The sequence below is a fragment of the Toxorhynchites rutilus genome, chromosome 3 (assembly GCF_029784135.1).
Source record: "Toxorhynchites rutilus septentrionalis strain SRP chromosome 3, ASM2978413v1, whole genome shotgun sequence".
Lineage (NCBI taxonomy): Eukaryota > Metazoa > Arthropoda > Insecta > Diptera > Culicidae > Toxorhynchites > Toxorhynchites rutilus.
The window spans coordinates 174,807,965-174,835,642 of record NC_073746.1 but is presented as its reverse complement, the minus strand read 5'-3'; the positions used below and the strand labels follow the sequence as shown (position 1 = coordinate 174,835,642).

The following is a 27,678-nucleotide window of genomic DNA, read 5'->3' as shown; positions in this document are numbered from 1 at the left end:
TTCGTGTTTCGTTCATTAAAACGTTGAAATTTTATTGATTTTTCCATTATATCCACATGTTTCCCAATGCCGATCTGCATTTTCTGCTATACTATTCATCCTCCTTCACTTGTTCCTCCTATTCCACAGTATCAAACAACAAATGGACTTGCATCATGGCTGGTAATGGAATATTACAAATTGCACCTACTTTTCTTCTTTCTCATGTAAGTTTGGAATCCGAACTAAGCATTCATAAACTTTTTTTTCGTTCTGTCTGTCCAAATTTAGATTTAGGGTTGATTTGAATATAAACAATTTCAGCGCAATTGAGGGAGAAATGAAATCTTTCTCTACTAACGAAAAGTAAAAAACTAGCTAACAACATCCTGTCCGTTTCATTTTTCTCGCCTATCTTTTTTCAATCACAAGCTCGCGTTTTTGTTCCCCCATATCCTCGCGCAATACGTTGGTGATGTTCTAAACAAAAAATAATTGTTTCACCCGTACCGCTCAAATATTCTTGCTTTCAGTTTTCGCCGTTAAAAATCCCTTGTTAATGCTGAATACGCAAAACTGAAAGCCCGCGAAAAACTTTTCCTGAAATTTAGGGGAAACATTCAAATTTTTCAATATTATTCTCTGGATTATTTCTCATAATTGTTTTAACAATTTCTCCCCTTTGAATGAACCATTAAAATGTGTTAGAAGTTTTCACAATACTATCTGCGATCGCGAAGTGATTTTCTTTTCTAATTGAGGTTCCGTCAGCTTAGATTGAAAAAATCAATGTTTTTTTACTTGAAGACTTTATTGCATCTTCTGGTTAGCATAAAATTTTAGTCAAGGTATGATTATTGGTTCCGTTCCTTCATGTACCCGCCCCGGTTGGCTATGGGGTTGTGTAGTGGTGGTGATGCTTACTAAATGGAGACACGATTCTGCGAGTGATGAGTTTGAACACAACGCGTTGATTTTCGGTATGTTGGTATGGCATAAAGACAGATTTCCAAGGGATGTAGCGATGTGTTGTTTGTGTATTCTCACACTCATCAATGAGTATTTGCACGTATTTTACGTATGTACTCCGCTCTCTATCTATATAGTTCCATTTATTCCGATTTCCTCTCGCCTTGTTTTCGATTTGTAAATTGCAAATGTGAGGGGTGTGTTTCATGCTAAATTTTCTCTGGCTGATGCTTAATGTTATTCTTTTTTCAAATTATCTCCTCTTTTCTCTCCTAAGTAGTTTTCTTTTGTGTAATACATTTTTACGCTTTCCAATTTTTCTTGCAATTTTAACAAACTTTTTGCGATTTTTTTTACCATTTTTGTATTAAATAATAATATATGCTTATAATTATTATTTTATTTTTTTTATCATTAGGTATATTTTTGTTTAATTTGTAGTGTGTATTACAATATTCGTTATAATGATATTCTTAAAGGAAATAGTCCGGTGTTCTTCTGGTCACGTGTGGTTCGCCGCGACGTGGAGCTGGATCAAATTGTAGGCTGAAAAAGTGAATGTGAGGAAAGATTTATAATTTGCAATCAACCGAATTGAGATATAGGATGCATTGGCCACCTTGCGTCTTGTTGTGTGGGGCTATTTTTGACACACTGATTGTTCAATGTTACATTTTACAGAATATTTTGTCGTTTTGCGTAGGCTAATTTCAAAAATCAGAAACCGACAATAATTGTCAAAATCATAAAAATATCCAAGAGTCGTACGGAAAAAATAAAGCTCCAAAAACAATTCAATCATTTGTTTGAGAAACCCTATAAGCGGCTGTCCACATACCACGTGGACAGAAAAGGACCATTTTAGACACCCTCCTCCTCCTCCGTGGACATTATCTATACTCCTCCCCTGTTGACCAAGTGGACATTTCTCCATTTTTCGACAAAAAAAAAATCGGAAAATGATTGGGTTGGGCTTAAATTCCACTTTAAATTTGTTTGTATTTTCTATTCTATTTCTTAACATAGATATAAATGTTAGCTTTATAAACAGTAGCGGTTTGTTCTCAATTTGGCCCCCAACACTTCCCGTGAAATTATTTGTATGGCTGTTTAGTTTCTTCCAAATTCCATTAACGTTATTATTGCGACTTTTTTAGACGTTCAGCTATCCTCTCCTTTTCAGAGTCCTAAGCTGGTTCGTCCTAGCAAAAATGACCTAATAAGTACCGAGAGGTGTGTTTACAATGAATTTATTACCAACATTATTGATTTTACATACATATACGGATAAAAAATTTCATATCACAAGAATTTCAACACATTCATACATTGGGTTCTTTTCCCTGGTCTCCCACACCAATGGTGGTGAATGACGAAGGGGAAGAACCAAGGATATTTGGATTTTGAGATGTGGTGGGATGGATAACGCCACGTTATAGAAACATCTTTTTCACAAAAGACTGATCATAACTGCTCGTATTTTTGTCAACCTTTCGCTTAAGTACTAGTTTACATTATTTCGCTTAACTCTACACAAAATAATTAATGTTTATTACTTGAATAAGATAGAATGAGGACGGAGAAATGTTGTTGTGTTTGCAATCGAGTTTCCGCCTTGCTCGCAGAAACATGACTCAAGTAGGTCGTTAAAACAAAACATCTGGCGCCTGCGTCGTGTGACGAATTGCTCACATGACGGTGCAAGTGTCGTGTTTATTTCTTTTGTGGGAAAAGGTTGTTTCTTCGGTCATAAATTGTTTAGCGGATGACTAATAATTTATGACCTGTGGTTAACGAAGGTTTGGGATTTAGGATAATTGCAGTTCACTAAGTGTGAAATGAGAGGAAACATTTGCGGTTAAGGGTTTTAAGAAATGGCTGTGGGAAAGGACATATTTGGGGAGCGTAAAGCCACAATTTCTTATTCAAATTTACAGGTTCAAATCTATCAGAAAACAAAGCAGTGTAGCAGTTTATGAACGGTTATCTTCAAGGATGACCACAAATGCTCGCGCTGATCCCGTAAAAGTTCCGTAGGTTCTCGTATTTCAGGTAAACACAAACGATATGTTCGGCCGAATTGGGGATCTCGCACAGATCGCAAAGGGGATGAACGAATCTTCTATTGAAGTTATGTGATATTTTGCAGTGGCCGGTTCTTAGTCTGATAGGATTTGCTGCTCCCTCATCGTCTTCACGTCTCCGATACTGGTTATGAAGCCTTTGACCCGCTTCAACGGATAATTTTCGATATAAATTCGACAAAAGTTTATTTTGGGCCCAGTGAGCCAAAGTTATTTAGCTATCGGTTGTTAAGACAGTCAAGTGTGTCTCCTCACCTCCGCTGGTTAGGCGAGGAAGCTCGAAGTTCTGGAGACTATCGCCGCGTCCACGAAGATGTCAAACGGAAATTCCCCTACCTCAGCGCATACCGAGATTGTTGGTATAGATGACAGCAGATCAAAAATAATCCGCAGTGAAATTTCTCTCTGGTCAGGCACAATAGAGATCATCTTTGACCACCCGTAAACAGATCATTCAGTTATAACTCCGGTGAGGTGCCTTAACTGGTGTACCCAACTTTTACCTCGAAGGTCCGGTTTGACGCGAGATTTTTCACAAAGTTCAGCAGATTGCCGTTTATCTGTCAATGTCTTCAGAACTAGTGGAATACAGGTTTGGTTGTGCGTCTCCTCCAGATTCAAGGCTACCATCTTCACGCGCTGTCGATTCTTTTTAAATTCATAAACAGAATTTCCAGTCCCACCAGACTCAAAGAACGATTTCTTCTAAATGAAGATCAGCTGAAAGTTTCAAGAAAATCTGACTCAAAATAAATGTTTGGCGAACTCTTTTATCTGGTGCATTTTTTTCCGAGTATATGCCTTAATTTAACGTGACCACGTAGACATTATCTAAACTCCCTCCCTCCTCACCGGTAAGCTGATTAATTAAAAAAACCATATTTTTGCTATGATTTCACGTTGCGGTATCTATCATATATAATAGTGAAAATAGAAGTAAATCGGGTTACGTTAGATTGCTTAACTCTGAAGTAGAGTTTCTCAAAGTGATCGATTGGGGTCGATGTCGGTTTCCCAGGGTTCAACCCTTGAGTTCTTATTTGAAACATTCAAGATTCTGTATAAGTTGTGTTACGTGGATTTTGGAATTAACGCGGTTTTTGGTTTACCCGTATCCCCCGCGTAAAAAGCGACTCCAGTGTATATTAAATTCAAACGCAGATGCAGCGGTAGCGGTCTTTCGAGCAACGATATCGGCTATCAATGTACAAGGGCCAACGAACCCGGAACAAATTCTCGATTCCCAGGCGAGCAACACCCTAGAATTTCGATACGAGCTGGGTTAAAATGTCACGTTTGCTGCTTGCTCCGTTAATAGAATTCATTCGCCAAAGATACCATTCGACTCGACGAGTGAACCAAAGTAAGGTTCAAGTGCTTGCAAATCACGAAACAAACCGTCGAGGGCTACAAAACATTCGCCGGTAAACGCGGGTAAACAAACTGTGTGTCGACATCGAATTCCTCAGGTTTGTTTATGTTTGTGACTAGAAACATAAACATCCGGAAGCCAGAACCAGGTTACAGAATAGAATCAAGGAACGGAATGACATTACGTTTGAGTTGGTTCCAGATGAATACCAACGACTTCTGAACCTCAGGCACGACACTGATATGGTAGAGGCAACGTTTTCGACAACGCTAATGTTATCAGTGAAAATATAACAATTCGGTGAGAAGCTTTACCGATCAAGACGAGGAGCGCTAGGTTCAAGATTCCCAAATCAGTGAAGTGCTGGTCTAGTAACGCGTAGTTGGAACTGTGGTCCATGTACCAGAAGATAAAATGCTGAGGCGTCGTAAACAAATTACGTAACACGATAGGGAGGGGGAGATCTCGAGGTTGCGTTACTTAATGTGACATAGGGGGAGAGGGGTATAGCCGTGATCGTTACGTAACAAAATTCCATTTTTATTGCTGAATAAATTCATACACCCTTATATCCTCGAGCAGCTTGCTTCGATTCTGGGACCGCATGAGGTGTGTTTCCTGAGCCAAGATGATAAAGCACGTGTCATAATGGGCTCAACAGCTGCCCGTAAGCAGGTACCGATTAATGCATCTCGAATATCGCGTTATTCTATCGGATCATGACTTTGTCATGACTGCCAATCATAAACCTATTCCGTCTGCTATCGTCTGATGCCTGTTATCATCCTGAAGCAGTTCAATACAGTGGTCCAATGTACATGTATGCTCGATGCATATGGATCAGTCAGTATCATCAAACTGTCTGTGTTACTCAAGAGTTTTTAGAATATGAATATCCGATAACTGCGTCGCCAATAGATCATCGCTAGTCGTTTTCGATATCTCGTTTACATCATCATTCCGTAGTGCCATCGTTCACTTTGTAGCGTTAGAGCTACAGAAGCCGAAACAGTAAAACTGTAACAGCCGATCATACACGATTTTGCTGCGCCGTAGAGGTGTCCAAGTTCATAGTTCATCCTTCTCCAACCTTTGTTTTCCTATACATTCGCCGTATATTGTTCTGAGCTCTAGGCGTTCGAAAACACCAAGTGCTTGCACGTCCCCTTCGTCCTCTTAGAGCATCGTTTATGTACCATGATTACCGGTCGTATAAGAGATATGAACATGCTACACTTCGTACAGGGTCGGAACTTGTCGGACATTCGGGATACGACTTCCGTTGATTATGCGTCTTCGAATTTCATGGCTGTTGTTGTTGTCAGTTGTTAGCAACGAACCAAGTTAGATAAACTTATCGACCTCCTCGAGCTCGTCACCGTCGATTACAACGCTACTATCAAAGGGGATTCTGTAACAAATAGCCCTTCCTGTTAGTATTTATCTAGTCACATTGACCCCTAACCCAATCAGACCTTCTTCGTGGTTCAGTTGGATATACAACTCCACAACCGTATAATGTGTCATCGGCGAAGTAGATAAGCTAACTGAATTTGTTGAAAATCATACCCCGCATGTTGAAGCCTGTTTCCGCATAACATCTTCCAGCGCCACGTTGAAGAGCATACAGGAGAGTTCATTACCTTGTCGAAGTCCCCGTGAGTCTCAAACGATCGCCTAAAATACGCACACTGCACCGCACAACGTTCATCCTTGCCTGAATCAATCTTTCAAACCTTCGGAGAAAGCCGTGTTCGTCTATGAAAATTTGTTGCGTATTCACTTGATACTCGCGGCACTTTTGGAAGATCTGCCGTAGCGTAAAAATCTGGTCCGTCGTCCAGCATCCGGGCAGGAAATAGGTCTTCTAAGTTCTCACAAATCTGCGTTCTATTGGCGATAAACGACAGAAGAGGATCTCGGATAGAATTTCGTAAGCACCATTCATGATCGTGATTGCACGGTAGTTCTCACAATCCGGCTTGTCTCCTTTTTTTATAAATGGGGCAGATTACCCCTTCTTTCCACTCCTCCCGTAGCTGTTACATATCCCAAATCCTGACTAACAACGGGTGTATACACTCTAAAAGGTTTCCCGGACCTACCTTGAAGTGCTCCGCTTCGAGACCATCTTTACCAGCTGCTTTGTCGTTCTTCAGCCTTCTTAACTTCACCCATCGTCGGGGGTGGTACATCGTTGTCGTCCATTGCACCGATGTAACCCTCTTCAAAGTCGTCTTGATTTACTGATCCGATCGTCAAGATGCCCTTGTGCGAAGCGTTCAGTTTGTTGAAGAACTTCCGCGATTTTCCGCACACCCCTTCTCTTCTAGGCGACGTTTTTTCCCCGAGAAAGATGTTTGATGCTTTCGCTTCAGTCTGTATCGTTCCACGTTTTGTCGGATTGCTCGTTGCAGCATGACTGCCGAAAATCCGGACTTTCAGCGTTACGCAATATGTGCACGAAACCTAGCCACAACTAATGATGTTTATTTATACAAGATGTCTGATCACTTGCGGAAAGAAGGAAACGAAAAAGCCATTCTCTTAGCACGAATTAGTTCTGCAATAAATTCGACAGCTATTTTGTAGATAATCTCGTCGGAAATCGAAGCTCAAAACTCAAGAATTATCGTTGATTGAAGCCAACAGGACGTGATGGAACCCACGGTCTATCTCAAAAAGATAGGAATCCTGACCGATGATAATTGTCGTTTCTGTTCAGAAGCAACCATTGCCATTTTTTAAAGTCGGCGGCTTGATTAGGAGGTTCTCGTGCATCCAAATAATAGTTCGGACTTGAAACCAGGTGAATATCACCTATTCCTGTCTAATGATTTTGTCAGCCACTTTTGAGCCTCTAAAAATCTGCGTTCAATTTCTTGCCAATATAAAAAAGGGGTTCCTAGACGCATAAATATTTCCAAATATTCTCTCTAAATCGATTATCCAATACTTACAATGAAAATTTCAGTGCATCGTCTAATTCCATTAATGCTGCCTGGTTACCGCAACGATAACAGTAGTTTGGCGCCGAGAATATTGTAACAACATTGCGATCGTGGCACCAATTGTAACCCTCCATAACAAGCTGATGTGCTCGGGATACTAAAGTCAGACCATTCGAGTGGTTAAACAGCTCTGATATATCCTGTTGTAGTAGCAAATAGAACAAATTTAGAACATTCAACCAGACACTTATATCACTCCAAAAGTTACCTGTCCGAAGGTGTAACCTGCACCACGAGGGGATATTCCCCAGCCACCCCGATCATCGGGATCGGACCACAGAAGATCACACATCGGTCCCTCGTGTGGGACTTCTTGCAGTCTGTCCAACGCTCGGATGTGATCTAATGTGTCAATTGAAGGACTAAGACCACCATGCAAACAGAATATTTGCCCATCGACCAGAGCAGTCAGCGGGAGATAATCGAACAAGTCTGTAAAATACTTCCAGACATTCGGATTTCCGTACTTCCGTAAACACTCATCGTAGAAACCATAGACCTGGGTAATCTGTCGGGATTCATGATTGCCTCGGAGGATTGTAATTCTCTCACGGTATCGTACCTAGAACGATGTTTTTTTTTAATATATCCCACAGACGCTTTTCGACAGATCAACTCACCTTAAGTGCAACCAGCAGTGTCACTGTTTCCACTGAATAATAGCCACGATCTACATAATCACCCATGAATAGATAGTTGGTGTCCGGAGATCGTCCGCCTATCCGGAAGAGCTCCATCAGGTCGTGGAACTGACCGTGCACATCGCCACATACTGTCACCGGACATTTCACCTCCTGCACATTTGACTCTTTTGCTAGTATTTCCTTCGCCTGTGGGATACAATGGGATAGAAAAAATAAGCATAGAAATTACTTTGTTTTTGAAATAATGAACAATACGGAACTCTATCCTTGAAAGTCCAATTGACGGTGTCTATCGTGTACCTAAATTACGGTAATGTTTCAACTTCATCATATACAATGTGAGGTTGAGCAATTGTACTTGAATCAATTACAGCCGTAAATATAACCAGTCTAGCTTTTCATGTCTTCAAGAAATTGCATTCACCGGCAAGACCCAAACACGCCATTGACCTTCAGATTTTCGCTTCAATATCCGTATTAACACGAAAAAAATATGCCAACATTTCTATTTTTTCGAAGTTGAATATACACGAACGTATAGAAACGCAAAAGTAATCGATTGTGACTCAGTTACAACACCACACAAAAAAAAATCTTCCTTAACACACATTCAAGCGCACGAAAGAACATTAAACAACGCGATAAAATGGATTGCGTTCGGTTGCTATTTCATGGCTTTTTTAATATCTCTCACCTTCCTTATGCGAGTCAATCAAGCGTGGGTGCGAAATTTGCCTAATATTGTTTCTCTATTTGTGGTTCCAATCGACGCAATGTGGAAAAAATTATTAATAAATAGAACAAGAATCGGTAAGTAATTATAGATTTGAATACTAGACATCTAATGACGCATAGGGCGAAGACGCAATCGAAATATCAATTTCTTCTAGCTGGACCAGACAAACAGTATAATTTCATTTTCAAACGTTGTCTTTGTATAATTTCCAAAATTATCGCTAGTGATGAATAGGTATGTATTGAACACAAATATGATGTTCTTTAGCTTTAATGTGACAAATAGTTTGACAAATAACGAGGTGAGCGTGTGAACATTCATTTAACTCTATACTCTCGTTGAAAATTATATGCTCCGATGAAGGGAACCTATGTACGACATACCAAAAGTTATACCAAAAATAAATTTAGCCAAAATATGCTAATTTTGCAGATTCTAATTTCGATGATTGCAACAATCTGCATGTAGCACGAAAGTCTGAAGTTGAACGCTTCGAAATAGAACCCACAAAAATGGAATCCCAAGTAATTTCTAAATTAAAATGACGCAACTGACACTAGGTTCAGGTTGTGAAGTTCCTATAGGAACATTAGTGCCATCAAAAAAGAAGAAGAGCCTTATCTATCGTTCCACTATCGCGAATGCAGATATAGTATCTGTCTTCACGACGTCAATTCTCATATGGATAGAGTCATAGCCTCAATTCCTGCTAACGTCATTGGGATTTTCTGAGGCTGAAGTTTCTAGTTACATCTTCCCGACTCATGCGTGACTGAGTCTACTAGGTGCGTTCTCGGGCGTCGTATATTTGCACTCAACGTGGCGGAAATATACCGACGGAAAATAAGCAAAGATAGAACAAAACATGTCTGGTCGAAGTCGGTCATGATACCACACCAATGATCTTATCTTCACTTCACTTCACTTCACTAGATACAAATAAAAACGAACAACGGAAATCAGTCACTGGCAACACTCGGACTTTTGCAATTTATTCACGTCGGAAACTTGCGATTGATTCATCGAACGAATGTTACTAAGCGTTAACAAGTCTACTGCAAGTCTAATTAATACCATTTAACACGACAGGTGTTCAATGTCTGTTCATGTCTGAGTTCCGGATTACGAAGATTCCAAAGTCAGTTGATAGTATATTTTCAGTGCAGCTATTATCTCATTGCAAAAATATCCTCAAAGTTTTTCGTATTAATAAAGGAAAAACATAATATCTTGAAACTACATTTCAATATTGAAGTTGAACTGACAAATACTTTTGTATTTTTTAGGTAACTGAAATAGACGTGTTCTGAAATTTGTGAAAATTGAGAAAATTAGTAAATTTAGTAGTGTGATAAATCATTTACATTTGAAAGATTCATCAGTAACTGATCAAAAGAGATATGGATCGAATTTTGTCTACTAGGATTGGGATTGGGCATGAATAAATTGTAAAAGTCCGCATGTTGTCAGTGACCGGTTAAATAAAAATCGAAAGCCGAAATCATTTAAGTATAAGGCCAGAGCTCAGCTGACAACGATTCCATAAAAACTATTCGTGCCATAAGCCTGTTATTTAGTCGAAGCCGATTTTTAAATTACATTCTTCATTCTAACATTTCGGCTATAATGATGCCACCATCCAGTTCAGTGATCGCATGTGTCTCTGGTTGCAGTGCATCGCGCCCATCTATAGTTCTGATCCTGTCAGCAGTGCATCGCGCTCATCTATAGTTCTGATCCTGTCAGCATTTATACGGAAGTTGATCGTAGCAGAATCAGACTGGCCTTATCAGTAAGCTTAACCCATTTTATGCCACGCGTTCAAAAATCGAACAGCAACTTTGATTATTATTCATGACTTTGGAAAGCAACCATACGTCGACAGTTCTTCAGTATTATGGCTAATGCGTAATTCATTACTACCGTTACATTTTTTGCGTGTGCCCGAAATATATTTTGATGAATGAATTTACGTTGCACAATGTGAATAAGCATCCACTGGTAACTGAATAAATTTCCATTGCACCTCAATAAAGTGATGTATTTTTACTACAGTGTATATGTTTCCTGGCATTACGTGGATATCATCAACATCGTCTCATCAATAATTGCTATGCCAATCAATGATACTAAAGCTGAAATTAGGCTTAAAAATTTGGAGTTTTAAAACTGATACAGATTTCAATACAGATTTTTTGAGAAAAAACTAAGATAAAAAGATTTTTTCAGAAACACAAATCAAGATCTTGATTTTGCCATGGCTGCAAAAGCTTATTCCGTACTAGCTGACCCGGCAAACTTCGTCCCGCCCAAAATTTAGAATTAGAGAGGGGGGAGGAGTGTATTCATCATAGAAACGTCTCGTGCCCCGTAAAACCTTCACATGCTAAATTTGGCTCCATTTGCTTGATTAGTTTTCGAGTTATGCATAAATTTGTGTTTCATTTGTATGACAGTCCACCCTTAGAGAGCGGAAGGAGTGTCTAACCACCATAGACACGGCTTACAGAGACAAGGCTAGCTACTCCGGATCAGTCATTTTTTAGTGACGTCATCTGAATCGTTGAAGTAAACAATGTGTTCTTATTTTTTATTTTTCGTGCTTTGTAAGTTTATGCGTTGATAATATAGTTGATTATATTTAACACCATGAATAATTTGATAAAACATTTATCCACAAAGAACATAATTCTTGGTTTTTCGGAAAGCGAAAGAATCTCTTTTTTGGCCCGATAATGTCATTTTCATAATTTATACACCCGCTCACAGCGCATTGAACCACTTTCGATTTTTCATTTCAGGAACATTTACGCGTAAGTCGGAAAACAAAATACAACTGGCGACTATTTACACTAACAATTCGGATGACGTCATCAAAAAAAATGTTTACTCGCGAAAGAACTAGCCTTGTCTCTGTAAGCCGTGCACCATAGAAACATTTATTGCATCTTAAAACCTCCACATGCCAAATTTGGTTTCGTTTGCTTGATTAATTCTCGAGTAATTCATAAATTTGTGTTTCATTTGTATGGCTGAACAACTCTCTCCCCCCCTTAGAGAGGGGGGTGGAGAGTCTAACCATCATAGAAACATTTATTGCAGCCTAATACCTCAATATGCCTAATTTGGTTTCATTTGCTGGATTAATTCTCGAGTAATGTAGAAATTTGTGTTTCATTTGTATGGCAGCGGGGGTGAAAGGTGGGAGTGTTGAACCACCTTTGAAATGTTTCTTGCCTCCCAATAACTCCACATGCCAAATTTGGTTCAGTTTGCTTGATTAGTTCTTGAATTATATAGAAATGTATGCATATAAGTGGACTTGTATGGCATTCCTCCACCCTCAGAGAGAGGGAAGGAGTATCTATTCACCATGGAAACGTTTCGTGTCCCCTAAAACCTCCACATGCCTAATTTGGTTTCATTTGCTGGATTAATTCTCGAGTAATGCAGAAATTTGTGTTTAATTTGTATGGCAGCGGGGGTGAAAGGTGGGAGTGTTGAACCACCTTTGAAATGTTTCTTGCCCCCCAATAACTCCACATGCCAAATTTGGTTCAGTTTGCTTGATTAGTTCTTGAATTATATAGAAATGTATGCTCCACTTGTATGGCATTCCTCCCCCCTCAGAGAGAGGGAAGGAGTATCTATTCACCATGGAAACGTTTCGTGTCCCCTAAAACCTCCACATGCCCAATTTGGTTTCGTTTGCTTGATTAATTCTCGAGTTATGTAGAAGTTTGAGTTTCATTTGTATGGTAGCTTAAAGAGGGGGGTGGAGAGTCTTACCACCATAGAAACATTTATTGCACCCTAAAACCTCAATATGCTGAATTTGGTTTCATTTGCTTGATTATTTTCTAGAGCTATGTAGAAATTTGTGTTTCATTTGTACGGCAGCCTCCCCTTAGAGAGGTGTGTGGAGAGTCTAACCATCATAGAAACATTTATTGCACCCTTAAACCTCAATATGCTGAATTTGGCTTCATTTGCCTGAATAATTCTCGTGTAATGCAGAAATTTATGTTTCATTTGTTTGGTCGTCGAGAACGGTATCAGGACAACTTCCGAGTCGGACGAGCTCGACCGGTCTGCTAGAATATTTCAAGGCCATCATAGCAGAAAAATACCGTCTCCACGAGATCAGATATTCGGACAGCTCAAAAGGACCTTCAGGGGTTGGATTTGGGGTAAGCGATAGTAATAATAGTCTAATTTCCAGCAAGAAACTCGCGGACATCTGCCTTCTCGGCCGAAGTGGCCGGCATCTTCAAGGGAACCACAAATTCATCTTCCAAGCCGTTGTTGGTCGTCTCCGATTCGGCAAGCGCCATCGGTGCGACCAGGTCCAAACATCCATGGGTACAGGCCATCAGGAAGTACCTATTGAAAAATCAAGGGCTCGACTGTCTCGTCGTTGAAAAAGGAATGAGAGAACAACGAATCTTGAGCGGGAGTAGCAGCGCTTTTCCGCTACTTGAAAGATGCCGAACTATTTTTCAAGATGTAGTGTCTAAACAATGGATCAGTCAAGAAGATCCTTGTTCCTTCCCCTCCACGATGAAGGGGAATAAGAACACTTCGGCTTCTTCAACGGCACGGCTTCCTCTTCACTGGCCTGGAGCCATGTTCCGAGGACATCATTGCCATCTGGTCCAGCAAACAAACAGCAAGTTTTTTGTCAAATTATGTTTCGAAAATGGTTTTTATACGTGTTTAATTTTTTGTGTAATAATTTTATGTGCAATAATTTGTTCTCAAAACTTGCGGCAATGCCGTCGATCAGTCTTCCATGTTTCACAAAAAACACTGCGTCCGCAATAAACATGTCCACGCTGCTGTTCACAGTTTTGTGTTTGAGTACAAACATGATTTTTTCGTACCTATGTTAGAAAATGTGACATGTTTGTATTCGTGGTATGTTTGGACATACGATGTTAAATCCCAATGTTTCACATGATGTTCGAACATGGTGTACAGTTTCTCTAGCATTTTCACCCCAAGCACCGGCAGTGCGTAGAGTAGAAGAAGCGAATCGGACACCACACCACCACCACTCAACGCGTGGTGTGTTGGTATGTTAATGGTTGATTCGTTTAAAATATTGGGCAAATAAAATAAACCTCTTTATCTGTTCTGAACAAAATAAACGTCGATTGATATCAGAGTTTTTTACAATTAATATCATTATTTAGTGCACGCATTTATATTTATGTAACATTCGCTATTATTAGCTATTTGAACAAGTACTAAAATTGAATTATTCAGCAGTGACATGTTAGGCGTGACGCTAACCACTCGACCACGGGAGCAACAATTTTGGCTGGATCTTTGAATACAAATGGCCAATACTTCTTGTTCGCGATGATCGCGACCCGAGCTATAAAACGAGCGGAGAAGAAAGGATGATGCAATTGCATGCACACATAGCATATGTAATGCAGTGTAAGTGTAGCTTTTAGTTTTTTCCTTCATTCAGTTTGTGATAACATCGAGAAATTAATGGTGTGTTTTAGCCGCTGAAATTTCTCTGCTTGTTCTGCTGTGTGCCGCTGAAGGTTGCATCTAAAACTAATTTTTGGGTATTTATTTTTTTGATCAGCATTTGTACGACGTCACCCGCTATGCAGTCGGCTCCCCAGACTTTAATTGCTAACATGCACGCAAAAAAAATAGAAAGCTTCATTCTATTCAGAGAATGTTTTCTTTGAACGAAACCAAGGATTATTTAATCAGACTTGCAAAATGTGCATGAACGATCTATAAACTTTTACTTAGTCGCGGCAATACAAACACACACTTTACAGATACACGGGCCGAAGGTTGTGCAGTCCACTGATGATTTAACAAGAGCCAAAGGTTGTACCGCTCATGACAACTCTACACGAGCTGATGATTGCGCCGGCTAGTGATCATTCTATCCTGGATTCCTCGAGTCGAAAAAGACGCACCACGCTAGATATGGGGTGCAGACTAGGGGGTCGTTGCTGATTAACGGTCAGCTGCATCCCAATAGGAAGTATCCCATGTCGGGCACACGTACAGAGCACTGAAGACTGCAACATCCCAATTATGAGAACACTTGTAATACTAACCTCGAGCCAACCGCGAGTAATCGGTTACATATTACTAACATAGTTGTAAGCAAATATTGTCAAAATATTGAACTCCCGGCCCCGTTAGGCTGACGCCATATAAGCCTTAATTAATATATATATTTTGGTGCATGAACTTATAGCCTCTTAGTTCGTGCAATTTTTGAAATGCGAACTAAATTTCAAGTTCGTTTCTGTGAAAAAGTATTCTACGAAGAAATGTTTTGGGATGAATAATTTCTTTCCGTGTATGAAAAGAAACGAAACGAAAGCAATAAATACTGCGACATCGGGTGATATGTTTGTACATGATGTTCTTGAATTATAAACATCGTGTTTGTTTTCACATGTCTATGTTTGTGTATCATTGTTCGTGTTGGGGATAGACACTCAACACTAGCGAGAATCATGTTCGAATTCAAACAAAAACATGGAATTTTCACATCGCGTGGACATGTGTAGGTGTTTTTCGGAAGACTGCCGTCGATAAAGTGGCGAACCAGCCCAGGAGGCTGAAAACCTCTCAAATAAAGAAAAAAATGCAGGAGAATCGTTAGCTGATGTGTAGAATAATCTAGCGATCGACGGATATCCCCTCAAAGCAGAATATATTGAGTTCGCAAACACCAGAATCGATGAAGCGGAATTAGTACGATATTAAGCCGAGTGGTTTGCTCATCACGTAAGGACATCTCAGGGCCTTTTGCAAGTGGTGAAATATAACGACAGGAAATGCTGCATTGAACCAAGGAATAGTGTAAATCAACATCAATATCAATTTCAGTTCCTCTCAACTTAACGCCAGATGGGTTGAAGGCTCCAATCCCAACTGATGTTAGCATTGATTTTCAAATTTTTGAACTTGTCGAAAGTTTTTTCGATGTCGCATTTTAAGCGTTACGTAATTTGTGCACGACGCCTAAATTCAGCATGAAGAATCTATGTGCGGAGAGTAACGGGTATTTCAATAGGAACGCTACAAAAGTAGACCGATAGAGACAGCAAACGACGCCATATTTTTCCTGCTCTTTTGACATTTCTCTTCAGTAAGGTTTACCATTTCATAATGGAAAGATATACGATCCAACGAGTCGAAGTTATTAAAATTTACTACCGAAATTCGGTGGCCTCAACTTTAACGGCGCTACGTCCAATTTATGGTCGTCATAATCGTTCTACCAGATCAACAATTGAGCGTCTAGTGGAAAAATTTTAATTTTTAGGCACAATACAAAATTTTCCAGTGCCAGTGAGACAAAGAAGTGCCCGTAGTGTCGAGAATATTGCTGCCACTAGCGCATCAATTGAGGAAGACTCAAATCAGTATCTCACACGTCGTTTTCAAGCGTTGGACATCTCTGTGACGTCGTTGTGGCGAATTTTGCGAAAATATCTTGGCCTACATCCTTATTGAAGCCGCTTGACCACCAGAAGCGTCGTATGTTCGTGAATTGGGCTGAGCAACAACTTGAAAATGATCCGGATTTTCATCGAAAACTCATCTTTAGCGATGAGGCTCATTTCTGGCTGAATGGCTTCGCCAACAAGTAAAATGCGTTATTGGTCGGGCAGCAATCCACACGTATTTCATGAGTCGCCATTGCATCCCGAAAAAATACGGTTTGGTGCGATGTATGGTCCGGCGGCTTCATTGGGCCGTACTTCTTCCATGATGATCAAGACTGGCACGTTACTGTGAATGGGAATCGCTACCTCTCAATGATAACCGAATATTTTTGGCCCGAATTGGATGATATGGACTTGGACAATATGTGATTTCAACAGGACGGCGCCACAAGCCACACAGCGAATTTAACAATCGAAAACGGAAAAAATAATTCTTGAAGATTTCTATAGCGTCAAAGATAAAAATTACACCAATGGCTTTCATTATAAAAAAAAGAAAAATCGAAAATCGGAAAGGAAAAATCGATTTTCTAAATATCGATCCATAATTAACCAAGAGTCTACACCCTCGTACGAGACTGGCCGATGTTTGATCGATAAGCTAAAACGTGGCCAAACAATTGTTTTGGATGAAGTCGCACTGGAAGACCGGAAGAGGTGACAACGCCGGAAATGATAAAAAAAAATCAATGATATTATGTTGAATGATCGGAGAGTAAAGCTAATTGAGATCATTGACATCGTAAATATCATAGCATCGAAAAATAAACCAGAATCTGCATAATCATTTCAACACTCAGACAGATTGCAACATCCGCCAATAACGAGCGCCTCTAGTATGAAATAATACTCTTTCATGAGAACGTGGGCGATATGAAGACTGAATATTTCCAAGCTCTCCCTAGAAATCTCAAAAACAGGAACAGACTAAATCCCAAAAACGATATTCCTCTGCCTGCGATTACTAATCACCAATTTTCCAATTCACTTGATTCTCTGCGCTCAACGCTGAGTGTTTCATTGGCGGTTTTAGTTTCGCATTTTTGACCTACCCCATCAGTACAGCGTTCTTTCTCAAACACAGCGTATATGGCTTCCTCATCTCTGAAGAAATTGTTTTGCTCATCATCAGTGTCGGTCCCAGCTTCCAAAGATATTTATTGTACTTGGTTACGCGTTCGCTTACTAAGCGATCGATCGTGAGTTCAAACTCAGGGCCCTCAGATGGTCAATGTTGTGTTGTTATAGAATAACTACGTCCACGCAACCATCATCAGCGATGGAGAACGATCCACGGTCGAAATAGGATCAATTCATCCATACAACTGCTCTGCTCTGCAAGAAACATCGGGCTGCTGTTCTATAAATAACCCAACAATGATCAATATCAACTGTCTCCGCTGTCCGGTCTGCTGAACAATGGAAGAACAGATAGAATACCCTTACGCCTAAATGGCTACTACAGTGTAATTTACCATAATGTAATGGAACAGAAAAACCTAACACCTAAATGGCTACTACTACTTATGTGTAATTTACAATTTATAGAAACATAAACATATGTACATGTACACGATAAAAACCCGGCTCTGTTACAGATAAAATGCTAATGAGCCTAAGAAATAAATAAATGGGATAAAAAAAAACGACGGAAGTTCTCTTAGCTTGTAGATTATATTCTCTCTACGGAACAACGGTTCTACAGTGTTACGGCGAAAGGAATCCGGAAGCTGGCGTACGATTTGGCCGAAAGATGGCATTTCTCACCCTTTCAATAGCCAAAAGCAATTAGCCGGAATGGATTAGTTGGCAGGTTTTGGAGAGCGCCACCCACAACTCTCACATTGGACACCAAAAGCAATCTCCGCCACCAGGGCACAGGGATTCAATCGCGTTGCAGTCGGGAAATTCTACGATTTACTGGAGGACGTACAGCAAAAATACGACATTCCACCAGTAAGGCAATTCAACGTGGATGAGAAATCAGTGATTCCAATAACTATTTTTTATCAATAGGAGAACAAATTTAACTAAAAATTATTATCTTCATTCAACAGGCCCCTATCCTATTCCAAAATTCTAACAATGCGGGAAAAAGGCAGATTAGCGCTATAACTTTAGCTGAGCGCTGACTGCTGAACACGGAATAACGCCATAGAATCTTCCACAGGGCACTCTATGTTGCTACTGTGGGGCACAATTCAGTTCCTCTACGGACGGCGATGGATGGAACCAATGCTTATTATCTGTTCCTGCTTTGAGTAACGTAAAATTGCAGTCCAATCACTTTGATCATTGTTACTTTTCGTACATACAAACTAAATGAAATCCAATGAAATATACGTGAATAGAATAAACTTTTGTTCATATAACTTGAACGTTATGAACTTGTTACGTTATTTCCCAGCGAAAACATGCTTAAATGATTGAATCAACCAACATGGTCATATTGCCCCGCATGGTGGCCCATTTTGCCCCGTAGTGCTCTCGATCGACGGAAATGGAATACATTTTTAAAAGTGTAAATTTTCATCATGAATCTTTTCTAAAGCATTTTCATACAATGTACATCGATCAATAAGGTTTCAAATCGTGAGGTTTTAACATGTAGCATAATTTATAAATGTTCATACATGATTTAGGACGTTTCGTTCTTAGGGGGACCATATTGCCCCTATCTACCCTATGTTTATTTTCTTATTTTGTAATTCTCAGTCCCAGTGATCGTTTTCCTACCAAAAAGCTCAACGTCAGTCTCGAGGACCCGACACGGGGATCAACGTGTTAAATAAAAATTATATAGTAACTCCAAATGATTCTAGACTGGATTCAAGTCAAAGAAAAAAAAAATCGATCGTGACAGATTTGTGGCTTTAACTCATGCGTAAGGACGCCTCATACATAGAAATTATTTCTTGACTATTTCGAGAACAATTTAGCAGCGTTCCTGGATACAATCCGAACAAATTGGAAACAAAGTCATCCAATTCGCGCTATACATTGATTCGAACGAACAAATCATCCTAGTGGACAGATGGCAATTATAAATGTAATTAGCTTTAGTTCAATGGCCTGATGATCGGAATTAAATAACTATAAATACAAATACAGTCATGTTTTTGTATATAGAAAGTGGTCAGCATTAATAAGATGATAATCATGAAAATAAACATTGCATATACAGGTGCATAAGCACACTTGGAAGCTATACTTGAGATTAATGCTATAAATACTCAATCCGGAAAAAATACAAAAAATATCAACTAATAAAACGTTCCTGAGGAGTTTTACATGCAACGGTATTGTGTTTGACATGTATGAGATCGGAAGTAACGAAAACGATCCAATCAACAACATATCGGAACTCAAGCTAGCCAGAATACGAAGAATAGAAAATGTTACACATCAAATGTAAACCGTATCTCCCTTGTTTAAATTTCGATCATTATAATACCAGACATATTATCTCACTTTAAAAACAAACCTCCTCAAGTGCACCTATACTCAATGCAAAGAACGCCAAAACAACCGCTCCCTTTCTCTTGATTCTTGCACTCTTTTACGAATTTATTTTCACAACGATGTAAACGACCTTAGCGGGAAATCGTCTGAAGACGCTGAAGGCTGTTGGTCTGTTCAGCGGATAGGGAAGTTACAGTGAAAATACATTGAATTGAAACTATTATCACATCTGCAGCGTCTTTCGTCACGACATTGGATTCGAGATCACGAATACTGCTCACCAGAAGTGGGTCGAAGAACGAGGAAGGACATCTTATGTGGTATTCGCTAGACTCAGTCAGTCAACGAACTAGGAATGAGTACTCTAAAATACGCTCAATAACATTAGTTTAACATACCAGTATTTACTCTCATGTATAGCGACTAGAAAGCGAATGTCGATAAAATATTTGGTGTCCAGACGAAATGTCCGATGTGATGGATTTGAAACTGTCTATAAATGTCTATAAATAATATTGGAAAATATTTCCTGTAATCTGTTGTTACTCATCTCGCGTGAAACACGTACGTTAGTTTCTGGAATTTACATTCCTAAAATGAATTATCCCGGGCGCGGTCTGGAACGTTTGAGCATATAAATCCACACTCGCTACAACCGAAATATAAACAAATTGATCTTATTTCTCGAAACGATGCCAATAAAAATAGACCTGATCACCACCCCCAACGTGAACTCAAGAAGGTTAACAAATTTCAGCACACCCAGTTTGCGAGTGTAATTACTGCGCGTACGACTATACCACTCAAGTATTGCAACGCACTGTTGCGAATGTGAGTCGTAAGAGGAATAGAAATTGAAAATAGAGCAACTTAGTGACCAAATTTCGTCCGACAACACAACACGGCGGACGTTATTCAATGATTATCTCGATGTGTTTCTTTTTCGAAAATTTTTAAAATTTTTCACCAGCTGACCCGGCAAACTTTGTCCCGCCTAAAATGGATTTTCTTCTATCAATACTTTCAAACATTCACAATGGGTCCAATCGCAGAAATATTAATTGATTGATCTTCTCATTGACCCTTTACAATTTCCATTTACTATAAATTGCTTAGTACTTTTACCAAAACTCATTATAATATAAAATTATTTTCAGACAAATGTCTCGTTCAAGATTCTTCAATTACTTGCAAATAACATGTTTCTCCGTTACATAGAATACATGATTGATACAGAAAATATAAAAATAAAATGAAGACAGCTCAAATTGGACTATTCCTTTCTCGAGTCTCGATACGCTTACCAAGACATTTGGGAATTCAATTTTCGAAATTTTCTTATTTTTCTTCAGCGTTTTCTAAAAAAATTAACTGTCATGTTTAATTGTTAACATGCTTGGTTGAAAAATGTGTAATACAGTCAACTCTTCCTAACTCGATATCCAATGAGGTGGAGCAGTAGGCGAAGTGTATCTGTATTGGCAAGCAAAATATCGTGTCGTAATTATTTGCATTCAATATGGAATGTATATGGAAGAAACAAAACAATGTTGAATATACTCACGGTTGCATGATAATTTGAGCCAAAATTCTCATGAAATCATTCAACTTTTTTTAACAGATGACAATTATATCGTGGCTTATTTCGATTATTCATGTGGTAAAAAGGTCCAGAGAGTAGTCGTATGCTTAGTTCTCGAAAACAGAAATATTTTCGGTGAAATTTTAATTAATTGGGGATTATTATCTCACAACATACACACCGATACTAGGAGCCTTCGAAACATCAACTTCATAGCGGTAAACTAATGAAATTTCGATTGATTCTATGAACGTGAGAGTGAAAATGGCACATTGAAATATCAATTTTATTCGTCTTTTTTTTTAACCCTCTCACTTCATCAGCTCTTAACTATTTTAGTTATGAATATTTTTCTTCCGTTCAATTTTTTTTTATTGTTAAAAGATAGATGAACAAATAATGATATAATGGATACTAAAAATGTTCTTTATTTTATTTTTACAGAGCTCGAAAAAACGTCCGAAATTCGTGTCTCTACACTAGAATACCCCCTTAAGTACGAGGCAGAGAGAGCTGGAATGCATCTAAAACCAAATACATGCTGGCTTCCGGATCCGAGTACGACAGGATCCAACTAGGTAGTAGTGTAGTGATCGACGGCGGTGAGTTCGATGTAGTAGACCAATTTGTCTACCTTGTCTCAATGGTAACATCTGACAATGAGATCCGGAGAGGCATTATCAATGAACGTCGTACCTACTATGGTCTTTACAAACACTTGAGGTCAAACAGACTTAGCAATCGTGAGAAATGTTTCCTGTACAAAGCGCTCATAAGACCGGTTGAGGCTCGAAGAGGACCTGTGAGCACTCGGAATTTTTGAACGATGGGTGTTGAGAACCATCTTCGGCGCTGTGCAAGAGGACGGCGTATGGAAGCGAAGAATGAACTACGAGCTCAGGCAATTCATCGGCGAACTCAGTATCCAAAAAGTGATCAAAGTTGAAAAGATACGTTGGGCAAGGCATGTTGCAAGAATGTCGGACAACTATCCTGCAAAAATGGCGTTCATCGGGAATCCGGCTGATACGATGAACGCAGCGAGCAAGGTGGTAAGACCAAGTGGAACAGGATATGGTGAGTACGGGGTGCCCGCGGAAATGGAGATAGATAGCCACGAACCGAATTAATTGGAGAAGAATTGGCCATGTTGTAGAGACGTTGAGCATAAATATATGAAATATCAAAGATGAACGGTTGTCGTCATACTGTTCTCCCTAGATCAGGGATGGCCAAACGGTAGTCCGCTGTCTACAGGTCGTCCGCGTAGATATTCCAAGGCGCCTGCCAGCTGGTCTAGGATAGAATCGCCTCCAAACGCAATGGATTAAATATCATTCCACATTTTGCCGTGATCATTTTATAAAGTGTTAATGCTAATCTCAATAGAACATATTAGTTGAAAGATTAGATATTCCTTCATTAAAGTTTGTGTTTTGAATATTTTCATTCAGATTGTTATTTATTTCATATCAGCACATCCAATTGTTCGACTCTAACTTGTAATAAAGCAAAAAGTTGTCACTAGGAACAATTTAAATAATGTGGGCGTATCCAGGCGTATCAGTTAAATGGCCAATTGAAAATGCTGGGAATATCCGGAAATAAACACAATTTTGCGAATGCGAGTTTTGATGAAGTATGGTTACTTTATTTTTATAACTATGATAAGTAATGTAAATTAATTGTACAGACTCATGAATAGAGTAACTAGTGAATGAAAAATTAGAAATTTCAAAAATTATATAGTGGGCATAAATTTTCGAGCTGTTTGGTTTGCTTGTTGCATTCCTAATGTTATGCCTTGGGAACCATTTCGGCAATGTATTAAAATATGTAATTCGCCGACGTTGGAGAAATAACTCGATTCAATAAAATCCTATCGATTTACAAAATACGAAAATTTGTTCGGTGTGATAGTTATAGTGATCGAAGCGACCGTTTGATCCAATTTACATAATAGGGATCAGTATTTTCGATAGATAATTTCATCAAGGATTTGTCAACACAGTAATTTTGAAATAGTGAGTCCAAATTCATTCTGGTTGTAGTTCACTCTTACATTTGAAGAAAGAACTTCGATTTCCACATATAGCGATCGATCCGTTGAACCTAATTTTCCACTACCTGGCCACACATTTCGACTGGATTGTTTCGAATTTCGCGTTGGATGTTGTCTCTGAGCTCTTCTGAAGTTGCTTGTTGGCATAAACCAGTGACTTCACATAGCCAATAAAAAAATTCAATAGCGTCAAATCGCATGAACGAGGCGTCCAATCAGCAGGTTAATTTCTCGAAATAACACTGTGACTTTCTACTGTGTCTTCCCAAAAAGCCCTTAGTAGCAAGAGACCCCTGGAACTGGGTCTCAGGGTCGGTTACTACTGGGTAATTGGAGCGGCTTCGCGATCAAAATGAAAAGAATATTCTCACCTTTCCTTTGAATAATTTCGATTTAATTGCTTACGATTATTTTGGCTAGTTGTTCCGAGGTGGCGAGAGAGAGGCGTGCGGATGCGACATTGATTGGTTGTTCTACTGTTGTTCTACTCATCAGGCGCAGCCGGAATCCACGGCAGATCGGCACGTGGACAGTTGACCGTTGCTCGGCGTCTTACCTCTTTGACGGCAATCGACAGACCCAGGACGATACCGGAGTGGCACTGCCGAGAGGGGCCCTCCTTAGTGTCAGATAAGCCAGAGCCCAATCGGAGAAGTTTCGGCGCTTCATATGGTCAACTGGCTTTAGTTCTTGAGTCAATTTAATCTTGTAAGGATGTGGCCCAATATCTTTTCGCAAAATACGGCATGGCCATTTCTTGAGAACGCCGTGCAATTGTTTGTTTTGGGCCATTTTGGATGAATTCACTACTTGCGGCTGAGCAGATTATTACGATTATTGGAGTAAGCGCTCTTAAAGTTGCAACCACCGACTCCGAATTTCAGTAATAATTTTGAACAATTGAGGGGCTTAGAATGAAAGGGGTGTAATTGATTTGATCGATTTCTCTACATCGACTCTCTCTTTTGGTCATAACTTAGTTGCAAACTCATTCCCAGCTGTATTTGACAATGTGGAAGGTAGGTCAGAACCTCATCTATCAGATTCTATAGCAAACTCAAATTGGAACGTTTTTGCAGTTGCGTTATTAATGAAAGAAAAAGTTGACGAAGAGAAATCGATCAAGTCACTTACACCCTCTTGCATTCTGAGCCCCTCAATTAATCGTTCGTTCGTGTACTTCACCATAATTGAAATTTTGATTTTGACTATCGATTTGATTTTGACAGATAATTAAAATGTTTGAAGGGTTCGTTCACACAAAGACACAAAACTGTTGAGTCGCTAGTGGATTAGCCTTTACCTCTAGGTAATTGAGAAAAATAATCATCTCGGGTATATTTTTATGGAAAATAATTGATTTGTATGTTCATTAAAGACGATTTCCTTAAAAATAACAATGATATAAATTGATGAAACTTTACAGTAAACAAAGCAATGCTTATCAATTAAATAGTAACCAATCATTATTTTTATTTAAAAAAATAATTTATAATAGAATAAGGCCATGCTTTACCTTTAATTAATCCTCTCACTATCTCGGTTTCACAGACCGAGAATCAATAATGTTGTTTTGAGGAGGCTGAATTACATGACTTTTGAAACTGAATGAAATCGCAGAAAAATATTTTTGGAGTTTTTTTCATTTAATTATATATTTTTCTACTTTGAAAAAAAAGTTCAAAATTTCTGAATCACAGAGACATGCACAGTCTGAGACATACGAGTTATGATTTTGTACGCAAGTATAGGAGGGTTAAAACTATGTTTTATTGTCTATTCATTTTTATTCATTTTCACCATTCACATTCATTTTTAATGACTTTTTGATACAGTCAACCTGGGTAGACCGCGTTCTAACATTTGAACAGTTAGTCGCCCGTAATGCCCAAAAGTTTGGCCACCCCTGCCCTAGATGGTTCCGTGGGAGTTGAAGTCCCTACGATCAACTGTGGCTCAGGGAGGAATGAGCACATATCAGCAAATTGATTGCGTTTGTTTACCGCAACTATCAACTCTCAGGTCAATAAAAGCAACAGATTCGATCCCACCAATATGTGGAAGGTCAATTTTGAAAAAATGAGTGACACTTCACCGTGAAATCTCTGTATGAGCCATCAGGTTCCTAGCGTGTAATATTAAAACCGTAGAGAGTTCAATTTCTGAAGAAAGTCAAGACACGGAGAGCGAAAAGGACACATTATGAATTAAATTTTTGAACGCATCCAATTTAAGTACAAGAGTACGACTATTTCACTGTAAAATACCGATATCTCCGACCTCTCTACCTAAATGACATCGAGAGCGATAATCATTGCATCAATTTCTGCAAATAAGTCTTTACTCACAGGGATACTTTTTTTCTTCAATAAATATATGTACAATCAACGTGAAACTTAAGCCCAACGGTCGCTTGAGCGAAATAGAATATAAGCGAATCAGCGTTATCTTCGCCAAACCTGTGTAAATATTTTCAACGATGACGCGACTATCATGATGTCACGAACACCCAGCTTTTTTACTCCAATGTCTGCTGTTATGGATTCGATGAACCACCGATTCCCAGGAAATGTGTTGGTGTACGCATCAATATACCGACAGCACTGAAGGCTGAACTCGGATTCTTGTTTTGCACATATTGTATGATGGCATTTATGCAGTAACGTGAACGTCCTTGACGAGATCACTTTTGTTCTAATTAGGCTATGACTCACCACAGCGATCTTGGAACACAATTATTTTTATCATGACTGATTACAACTTTTATTTCATTTTGGTAACCATCACTCATCGAACAATTACAGTTTACTGCAATTTTTGGGATGACACATATTTTCGTTTATGAAGCATGAAGCAGAAAACAAAAATGAAGCTAGTAAAAATTGATCTTTACAATTTATCGGTAACTCGATAGATTGCATAGTTTTTCATCTACCACTAACACCAGTAGAACAATTCCAGCCACACCTTCTTTATGTTGACAAACATAGGTTTGATAAAACATAAATCCACATAAATATAACCGTAGTTTCGGTCCTTTCTTTTTATATTAGAACCTGCAAATTCTAATCGATCCATAACACCTTCTTGGCTGACAGTTTTATCATTCATCACACATTGTCACAACTATGCGGTTATTTGTTGGCCATATAAATAATCAATAGATATTTTTCTCCAACCAATCGTCTCTTGACACACATAAGACACCTCGAACCACACAAAATCTAACGGAATCATCCTTTTTTATATTCCTTGAAATAACTATCTGCGGAAAAGATATACGCGGAAGATATGGGTAACTTCACGCTCATAGAAAACCGTTTAGATGACGTCGAATATTTTACACAAAAATAGAAAAGCTTTCTCGTTCAAAAGCGGCGAATGTGAAATTTTCACCTATCGAATGGGTTTGAATGCCATTTTTATGCTCCTTGCTAGCATTATCCATTTTCTGCAAACAATTGAATGCTTCGCTGAAGGACGAAGCACTCAAGATCATATCGGTCGCTGACCGTGACGTTTGTGATCGGCTCGTAAGAATCTGAACTCTGGCTGCAACACTACACGATATGTCCATAGAAATCATAGCCAGCCTGAATGTGTGTGCGTGTGCGTATGATCCGGAATTTTACCGATTTCCCGAAACAGACACCGTCCCATCAATAAACATTTAGCAAATTGCTAACTGAAATGATTATCGCTATTACCTTGTCACACAGGGTTTTAACTTGAGTTTCGGTCAATTGTTTGCACTCGTTCAATTGTTCAATCCATTGGTCCAAATCTTTTAATGTCGTCTTGTCCTCCATCCTTTTTTTGCTGCTGCAACTTTTACCGCTGTGAATATGCCAGCCGAATACTGTTTTCAGTAGATCACTACCAACTAGAAAATGTACACTTTCACTAAACAATGCCAAGGTATTTCCCGTGTAATTACAGTCGGAATTCACTCAGAAAAAACAGAGAAAAATCCGACTAAAGTAATCTTCCGAACGGAGACTTCCAATCGCAAGCACACTTCTAACAAAATGGCCGCGGCGTTGTGGAAAATCGATGACGGTTGTTTTGAAGTAGACTGGCTACCCAGTACTCTACTCTTCTCTTTTGATCTGTCAAAACTATCGCTCTCTATCGAATGTATCGAATTGTTATTTCTCCACTGTTTTTCAAATTTGACATTTGATCACTTTTATCCGATTTTCGATTCCACTGGATTGGCGAAATTACTACAGCTATAAATTACCCTGAACCAAATACAGGAATAAATGCAAAATC

The 27,678-nt window shown here is 39.1% G+C and overlaps 1 protein-coding gene across 1 annotated transcript; it reads right to left on the bottom strand.

Moving 5' to 3' along the window:
* Nucleotides 1–27,478, bottom strand: LOC129776902 (serine/threonine-protein phosphatase PP2A). Its single transcript, XM_055782835.1, has 5 exons — nt 27,111–27,478; nt 8,036–8,245; nt 7,624–7,977; nt 7,365–7,555; nt 1–1,494 (listed from the first exon to the last, which is right to left on the bottom strand). Exons 1-5 carry the CDS (start codon nt 27,210–27,212, stop codon nt 1,422–1,424), a joined length of 930 nt encoding a protein of 309 aa, XP_055638810.1. The 5' UTR covers nt 27,213–27,478; the 3' UTR covers nt 1–1,421.
* Nucleotides 27,479–27,678: the final 200 nt, after the last annotated feature.

What these genes read in the sequence shown, in the direction of transcription:
- LOC129776902 (XM_055782835.1), bottom strand. Translation starts at nt 27,212, where the DNA reads ATGGAGGACAAGACGACATTAAAAGATTTGGACCAATGGATTGAACAA. An exon ending in CACTGCTGGTTGCACTTAAG is followed by an intron (nt 7,978 to 8,035) that starts GTGAGTTGATCT and finishes ACATCGTTCTAG; the next exon opens with GTACGATACCGTGAGAGAAT. An exon ending in GATGCACTGAAATTTTCATT is followed by an intron (nt 1,495 to 7,364) that starts GTAAGTATTGGA and finishes TCACTTTTTCAG; the next exon opens with CCTACAATTTGATCCAGCTC.